Source organism: Rutilus rutilus (assembly GCF_951802725.1).
Source record: "Rutilus rutilus genome assembly, chromosome: 18".
Classification (NCBI taxonomy): domain Eukaryota; kingdom Metazoa; phylum Chordata; class Actinopteri; order Cypriniformes; family Leuciscidae; genus Rutilus; species Rutilus rutilus.
Genome location: NC_140231.1, coordinates 28,549,071 through 28,558,376, shown reverse-complemented (window position 1 = coordinate 28,558,376; position 9,306 = coordinate 28,549,071). Strand labels below are relative to the sequence as shown.

Genomic DNA, 9,306 nt, shown 5'->3' with positions numbered 1-9,306 from the left:
AGCTCTGTCTGTTGGCCTTATTTTTGATTAATGCAATTATTAATATTATTAGTGGTGGTGGTTTTATATTACATATTTACATTATTTTTAGTGTTTTGTGTGCATACAAATCATAATAACAATGTAAATGTATATTATTAGTGTACACATAATAAATATAAAATAGTATTAATATAGATTATATCAGTGTGCTCGTCTGCTATAGCTTATGGCTTTTTGTTCGATAGGTTTTTATAGTGTTGATTCTTGAACTTTAGTTGTAATCGCCACCTTTAGCTGTAGCTCAGAGGACCTAGAGACTTTTTTTTTTTTTTTTTTTCATTACTGGTGAGGTCAGGAAACAGTTGTGTATCCCCCTCAAATGCATTTAATAAAATGTTTTGCTTCGCTTCGCGTTTCACAAATAAAGCTTGAAATCCCCTTGCTGGCTGCAGGCCGGGTATTGGTGTACAGAAATTCAATCTGTACATTTTACGAGGTAAACAGACGGAATGAATTGCATTAGAGCAAGCCAAGGTGTTTTCAGCCAGACAGTTTTCAGCCCTTGCTCTGTTTGTGTGCAACAATCTAAAACTTATTTATTAGGGAAAAAACACTTGATCCGAGGCTCAAAACCCCTCTTACAGCCGAATAAAGACAAAACCAAGCAATGTGGGAATTTTAATTGAGGGTCTCAGCCTGCACACTATACGTGTGTTTATATTTCATGAAGTTCAGGCAGCCCTTCATTCACTCATAAGCATCGTTAGGCGTCTGTCGCACTTTTAGTCGGTTAAATATGACCGTGCTTCTCCAGAAGAGTGATTCACTTCTGTTTGTACAGCTATAAAAGGATCGAGCCATTGAAAAGTCGTAAAATGAAGCGCGCTATCAATCACGCGGCAACTGTGTTTCGGGCCAAACAATGTAATGATTTCAAATGATCGTTATTGTTGAGGTAATGCATTTGTTTGGTTTTGTCTTGCTATGATACGCGAGGAAAAATACACATGTGAGCAGCGATGACAAAAGTGTTAGTTCATGCATGCGCATCATTTTAGATATCTTAAACATACTCTTAAAAATAAAGGTTCCACTTAGAACCAGAAATGATCCGTAAACGAATAATTTGATCTTGACGTTTTTTATCCATATATAAACAACTCAAGCTGGCACTTGAAAATAAGATGGTTCTTTGAATAGAAGAAATGAGGAACCTTTATTTTTTAAGGGTGTAGTAGAATGAAAATTAGTACAACTCCAACAGGATTAAATAACAAGAACCGTGTTCTATTTATATTTACGTCTCTGGTATAAAGCCATATCCACATCCCAATTAAAAAAAAAGAAATAGAAAGAAGCCCCGTACAAAGAACAGTCTATTTCCTGGACAAAAGGAAAGTGTGAGATGAACACAAACCCGAGATCTTCCATTACTCGCCCGGTGCCTCGTTCGCCTTCTCTGACATTTCGGATATCAAAACGCAGCGCAAGAACAATTGTTTCCAAATTGAATCCGCACTCTCTTCCTTTCCTCATTTTCAGCGAGGCATATACATTTCCCCGGCGAGTCAAGAGTCGCGTCTGACCCGGCGACTGGAGGCGCGCACTCTTGTTCTTAACACCAGATTGGTGGCTTGTCAAAAAAAAAAAAAAAAAAAGAGTCGAAAGTTTCTCGCTCGGACGCGTCCTTTGTGCGCAGTGAAAAGACACCATTCACTCTTGCAAATAAAAGAGTAGCCTTCTTCAAACCATCCCACTGACATCTGCTTAGAGCCCGTTTGCACTGGTTGTCCGATATTTTTCATCGGTTCCATGTGTGACAAAAGCTATTGTGTTAATTGGAGTAAATGCATGTTCGTTTATTGGTTAAACGGGCTGCTCTGGCAGTTGAGTGTTCTTTGCATGAAATAAATCAAGTTAATTTGGGGCAATTGGATGAAAAATCAATGCAACGAATACAATTTGTCAGCGTAGAGTGTTTAAAGTCTAAATGTATCTATTTTGGTGCGAAAGTCCTCGCACTCCCCACCCCCCCCTTTCTCTTCGCGGGGGTATCCCTGTTTCTGGAAGCACATTTCTGACTTTGACTTTCCACCGAATTATGCACCTAATTTGCTCACATATCATTTACTCCAAGTTCCTCCCGCCGTGACAGTCGGGCCTAAACACTACTAAATCAGCCCTAATTTATACTGATCCCGCTAATAATCGTAATAAAAAGCTTATAGATTTGGCACTAATTACATAAAAGCCTAATGATGTTGAAAATTACCCTGGTTTGAGATATATGGCTAATCTAAACTTTGTTGTTGGCTGCCCCGGGCTACTAGAAACATTAGAAGAGGTTCACTTCGTCTCCAAAAGGCGCGAGTTGGACATGCCACGACACGAAGGCCTTTTTTTTTTTTTTTTTTTTTACGAGGAAACGTGAAATTATCATTTACGATTAAGTGACAAAAGTGTAAAATCTCAGGACTGCAAAATTAAGAATAACCTTATAATTAAAACGCGACGGGGTCATTTGGAAACCTGCTCGGTTTTTTATATATATATATATATTTTTTTTTTTATCTAATATAAGCGCATAAAAACCAAGCAAATGAGTTCATATAATAAAGAGAGCATGGTTTAATCGTTTAGTCCAGTAATAAACTTTGGGAAGCCATTACTAAACCATATGGATTTGATAAGGATGACACGTTTATATAACAATAGTTTAATTCGATGTTTCTCCTCAAATAATCAGGGGCCCCTCAATGATTCTGGCATCACGCTCAATTAAACCAATTCTGAGGGAATGAGGGAGTTTCTCGAAGAGCTTTCTGAAAGAGGTCATTTTAAAGGTTATCATTTGGGAGTCGGGATCAAAAACGAGGAGAGATGAACTTGGGAGGGCAGCGAGAGAGGCTTCGCGCATCTGACACTGCAGGCTTCAACGCTGATTGGCTCTTATTTGAAGGAGCTCATGGGTTCATTCAACTATTAAGCGCCTCCCAGTTCCTCTAAAGGACATTATAATGCAAGGAACCTCCTTTTTAACCACAAACCGAATTTGCTTTCATTTAGGCCATATATATTTTTTAAATAGTTTAAAGTCATAGAGATTTTTTTGGGAAAGCATTTCGCCCTGGAGCGGTGCGCGATGCTTTCGCACGCCGACCTGCTGGATGCTCGCCTCGGTGAGTTATCAACGCCAAACTCCGGTCTGCAACTCTACTGTAAGCTGGAGGACTCTTTTCATCTAAATCAAGCAGTGAAAATTGACAATTTGTCTCTTATTTTATCTTAATTCGATTTAAGCGAGCTAATTCATTGGAGAAGTAATCATTATTATTATATTACGCAGTAATTTGATTTAGTCGTTTTCCAAGATATTGAGGAGATTTAAATGGAATTAGTTATTTTAAAAGATGTCATTCTGCTGTGTTGTTGCTCTGAGCTAGTCTTAAAATGTTTTTACCATTATTTGCACGTTATGTATGTAATGCTAGTTTCAATTGCTAGATGCATAAGAATAATGCTTGCCTGTGACTGTCAAGAAAAATGATATTCTGCACTAACACTCCTTTCTTTTTCAGCAATGTTTGGTGTTAGTTTTGAGCTCACTCGGTTTTGTCCAATTTCTCTGTTTCAGGGATGAAGGATGCCGCGGCCGAGCTTCTGGGTCACAGGGAGGCATTGAAATGCAGGCTGGGCGGCGGCGGGACTGACTCGGGACACCCCGGAGAACTTGCCCCGGTCTCCGATGCAGTGGAAGGGGCCACCCTTCTTCCCGGAGACGATATCAACAGTGCTGGATCCAATCCGTCGGGTGTAGCGGTGAACAGTAAGGAACAGGAGAAGCAACAGCAGCAGCAACAGAACCCCAGCCAGTCCGGCGGGCAGCAGAGTCAGAGTCAGAAACAGAAACGGCACCGGACTCGCTTTACTCCGGCTCAGCTTAACGAGCTGGAACGCAGCTTCGCCAAAACCCACTATCCGGACATCTTCATGCGGGAGGAGCTCGCGCTCCGGATCGGCTTGACGGAATCACGCGTGCAGGTGAGTGGAGACGGATCATCGCAGGTTTCGGATTGTTGTATTCATATGATTGTCGTTGTTGAATCGACAGTAACATTGTATTAACTCAGATATTTCAATACAACAGAGAAGGTGTTATTGTAAGCTACCTGCAATTATTATGTTTGAAATGAAAAAAAAAGACAAATCTAAAGCAAGATATTCGAGAGAGAAAAAAAAAAGTGATTTTGGTCGAGTTTTTATTTTTTAAACTATTTTAGTCTGATTATATTTATTATAAATGGCATATACCAAGTATTGTCTATCGTGGACATTATAATGCATGCTAAATATTTATCATATATGTTATTCAAATACCAATCTTATATTCTTAAAAATACGAAGGCTAAAACAGCAGGAAATGATAACGCGTTGTAACTTATTTCCAAAAATGCAGCCTTTTTGTAAATTTGATTTTTTTTAAATATAATTTCTCTATATTAAATTTTAAATATAGAGTAATGAGAATTTGCATTTCTGTTTGTCTACTCTACACGATGAGCCGAGATTTAAAGTTTGTCGACAGAACTTGCAAAAACAATTAGCTTACATGAAAATTGTTATAAAACACCCTTCAAATCTCCGAATGAGCTTTATCATCAAGATGAATGCATGAAAAAAATCTAAAATAATTAAAAAGGAACTGTCGTAACTGTTAAATTCATATTAAGCGTAAATATCTTTTTTTAAATGCGACAGTAGTAGCCTATGTCCTATTTATTTATTTTGCTTATCAATAGCATATTTTCTCTTTTTATTTTATATTTTAAAATAAACATTATTTTAAACAAAATAATAACACAAACATTATTTTAATCCCATTCACACGAGTATCCAATTATGATTATGAATCGTGTTTATCACCTCCACAGCCCAAAATACCACCATCATAAAGGTTTAAATTATTGTTGTTTTTGTATTATAAAAATTAATATTGCTGTTACATATTTAGTAGGCCTATTTGTATTTGATTCAGATTACGTTTCCATATCAACATTTCCTTGGCTTTTGAATGTGAACCCATTTAAAACATGCGGCGATTCTCATTATTTTGTCGTTCGGGTCGTTTTCCTTTTACAATACCATTATTGTTATCGCAGCCATCGGAGCAGACCGATATCTTAATCACTTTGATAAGATTATGACTCGTGCTGCTCCTGTGATTGGTGGTCAGTCGCAAATGCAGCGGTAAATGAACCCGCGAGATAAATGTAAGAATCAACGAGCGCGCGCGGCATTCCAGCGCGCTCTCTCTGATGTACAGAGGCTCATTATATATGTATAGCTTTTCAAGTTGATAGTGCAATAAAATCAAGACCATTATTATCAACCAATTTCAGAATTATTTATAACTTAACAGGCATATTAAGCTCAATGCGTAAGACTGTTCTGCGTAAAATAATAATCATCATAATTAGCAGGCCTGAGCTCGGATGCAACTATTTTACTTGCATAAAAAATAAATGAGTGCCACTATGACCGCGCGGTGATCTTCCGTAAGCACATCTGAAACAGCACACTAGGTTTGTTTTGCGGTCTCGTGAAATAGGTCTGTCAGCGTGCACGTCTTAATGGCCTGCGCGCGGATGCTGCTCTGTCTTTTTTTAATGGTATGAGAAATTGCATTTTCTTTTATCCTCTGAAGTGTAATGCATTTGAGTCCGGATTTCACGGCTGGCTGCGTGGAGTGGGATTCGGGGGATCTAATATGAACCCCTTCACATTTTTTTTCTTCCCCTTTCGTTGGGTCAGAATCTGCTCGTTAATCATTGTGAGCGCGCATGAGATCTCTATAAACCCGAAGGACCTCGGGAAATAAACACCGTGTGAGCCATTTACCGTGGGCCTTTTTACGCACTGGTGTTTTAAAATCGAGCACATAATAATGGAGTGTCTAAATATTATGATTCCTTATCGTTTCGGTCAGCGTTTATAGCGCAATTGTGTGATGTCGAGACGTTTATCAAGCAGAGAAGCAAAAGACAAACAAACAAACAAAAATGTCATTTTTGGCTATATTTTTTTCTTCATTTTGATATTACTAATAACATACAAACAAATAAACTATTGCATAAGTGCCATAAGAATGCAAAATAATCATATTTTTTGGGTGTGTAAAGTGTAGATAGGCTAATTGTTTTGCGCATTTTTTAAAAAACAATTCGTTTTATTTTATGCGTTTTATTCTCTATATTTTTAAGAACTCAAAAGCTATTGCTATTAAGTAATCTACAATGCGACATTATAACGACTTTTGGTTCTTGTTTTAAACACACACAATATCTTGTGTTTTAAGATGTAGGCCTGTTGTCTTCTTATTTTATAGTGAACATAAGGATGAATTTGTCTTTTTGTTACTGTATATTCTTGTCACAGTCACAAAATTTCTCACTGGGAGATCTTGGAGGCCATGTTAAACGAATGTTTTGTTAAACTTGCTTATTAAATGCATTTCTAATGGAATGTAAGCAGCGTTTTGAGAGCTCTTTTTTTTTGTTCCCTCTTCCTGCAGGTTTGGTTTCAGAACAGACGCGCCAAATGGAAGAAGCGCAAGAAGACCACGAACGTGTTCCGCGCTCCGGGCACTTTGCTGCCCAATCACCACCACGGCCTACCGCAGTTCCCCTCCGCCGCGGCGGCCGCGGCAGCCATGGGCGACAGCCTGTGCTCTTTTCACGCTAATGACACGCGCTGGGCGGCGGCTGGGATGCCGGGAGTCTCACAGCTGCAGTTACCAACTTCCCTAGGCCGACAACAAGCCATGGCACAGTCTCTATCCCAGTGCAGCCTTGGCGCGGGACCGCCGCACAACTCCATGAGCCTGTCCAACATGTCCTCCAATGGTTCCGGTCTCCAGTCCCACCTCTACCAACCCACCTTCCCCGGTATGGTGCCCGCGTCGCTCTCTAGCCCCAACAATGTGACCGGCTCGCCTCAGCTGTGTAGCTCCCCGGACTCTGACGTCTGGAGAGGAACGAGCATCGCGTCCCTGCGCCGCAAAGCGCTCGAGCACACAGTGTCCATGAGTTTCACCTAATATTTTGACGTGCTGTTCACCCCCTGTTTCTCGTCCACCCTTCATTTCTGGCTAAGTGACGCACAAGGAAGTGTACGGATACGACTGTCCTCTAGTAAACACACCACACATGAACTGTGCGCTCCTGATGGAAATAAAACCTAAAGCGTCATAGGCAAAAAAAAAAAAAAAAGCATATTTATTTATTTATTTATTTATTTATTTATTTATTTATTTAATTTATTTTTATTAGCACTTTCTTTTTGCAAATGTAACTGTGCGCAAATGTCTTCTCCCTGGACAGAAAACAATCTGCACTTTTGCAATGTATTTATTTGCATTTGATCTCAGAGAAACAAGCCGAGCGACGGTGCACTCGTTTTTAGTATTATTCTTATTATCATCCTTATTATTGTTATTATGGGAGAACTCGTTTAAATTTTAAGACGGTGGATGAAAGAAAGGAAAATATCTCCAAAAGAATTAAGAAACTTGACTGCATGTGTCGACCAAGGTAAACAACATCAACAACAAAAACAACAACAACAACAACAACAACAATGGGGAAATGTCATTTAAAAGAAAAGTATGACTTTGTTATATGCTGTTATATAGGATGTTTTGTGTAGATAAAGCATTCTTAACCTGTTCCCATTCGGTCAGTTTGTGATATGTTCTAAGTTAATGTATGTGCTTATACCAATATAAATTTCTTAAATGTTTGATCTTCTTCTTAACGGCTGTTTTGTTTCCTGAACATGTTTATAACGATTGAATGTAAATTAACGAATAAAATCATTTTCAATATGTCATTATTGACAGCTCGCATCTTCTGTTGTTCTTGGGGACACTGTGGGGGAAAACACTGTGTTTGTTTGTTTAGGATTGGGTAAAACTTCATACACCTTTAAAGTAGTAATATTGTATCAGCTACCCGACCTATGCCTAATGCACGTTCAAATTAGTTAGAAATGTCGCAAACCTTTATGTTAATATTTACAATAATATTTGAATGAATTAACTATTGATCTGCATTATATAACGTCAGCTAATGGCTTATTATTGAAAGTTATTAAGTGTTTCAAATCGAGTCATTATCTATCCCAACACTACGTTTTCCTCTATTTGGCGACGTTGCAGGGGTTGACATTAACTCGTCCTCTGATTGGCTGTTGGGCTCTCGGCATTATGACCTCATAGATGAGAAATCAGGACTCAGCCAAATACAATATCAAGAGCGCGCCATCACTGTCTGTCTAACAGAGCAATGCGATAACAATAGGCTACAATCATGTATATGGCGCAAAATGACTGCTGTACGAGAGCTCCTGAAATAATTCATACATCCAGACCAGAACGCCAAAATAAGAAATTTTACGTATAGGCCGATATTCTCACGTGAATATATTTAGGCTGATGCTGAAATGATCAGCATGAAATTAATTAAATTTGCATACATTTATAGCTATGACACAATTGTCAAATCTTCAGTTATAGCCATAGCCTACATTGTGGCCCGCGTGAGGTTAAAAGCAATTATAGCCTTTGTGATGAGAGCTTCGAAATCAACCAACCTGCAGTGGAACTGGTCATGTTAGTGTTTGAAAATCAGGAATCATGTTGATAAAATATAAGAGGTTCTCCTGCATGTTTGAACGCGTTATAGTGAGGAGGCAGGTTGTATTTATGACCGCGTGCATGCGTCTAAAAGAGAGATCAGGTGATACGGATGTGCTCCTTGCAAACAGATGCGAGATGATATTACATAAATATTATAATTTGTTTCAGTACCCGCCGGGTTAATTAGTTTGTGGAAATGCGAAGGCCGTTCCTCGTTAGCTAATTTGTCACACGCTGACGAGAGAGGCGAACACTGACCCGCCACAATGCATTGCGCGAGAGAGCCGAGCGCAGAATGTGGCCTGCTTACCTCCAATCCATCTCTGGTAAATAAATGAAATCAGTCAATAAAGCATCGGAGGGTGAATATAGCTTTCTCTGTCTGGGTTATGAATGAAAACTCATTAATTTTCCAGGCCTTAAGAGTGTGTGTGTCAGTGTCTGCGCGCGCGCATGTGGACGTATGTGAGAGACTACAGGCATGCAGTTAAGAGAGAGAGAGAGAGAACATAAAGCTGAGGTTACAAGGTTACATGCTGTAAAATTACTTTAAGGCATAATTAAAAAAAACATACAGTTTTTTCAGCGCAATTTTACATAACTTGGGGAATGAATGTAGGTGTACACAT

At 39.0% G+C, this 9,306-nt stretch overlaps 1 protein-coding gene across 2 annotated transcripts; it reads left to right on the top strand.

Moving 5' to 3' along the window:
- Window positions 1-3,124: 3,124 nt before the first annotated feature.
- otpa (orthopedia homeobox a) lies at window positions 3,125-7,795 on the top strand (the record flags this gene model as incomplete). 2 transcript variants are annotated; one of them, XM_084387751.1, is made up of 3 exons in its annotated part: window positions 3,125-3,161; window positions 3,617-4,023; window positions 6,554-7,795. In XM_084387751.1, 3 exons carry the CDS (start codon window positions 3,125-3,127, stop codon window positions 7,076-7,078), a joined length of 969 nt encoding a protein of 322 aa, XP_084243877.1. In that variant the 3' UTR covers window positions 7,079-7,795. The 2 variants fall into 2 exon arrangements, with proteins under 2 accessions (XP_084243877.1, XP_084243876.1); XM_084387750.1 differs by having other exon boundaries at window positions 3,125-3,200.
- Window positions 7,796-9,306: the final 1,511 nt, after the last annotated feature.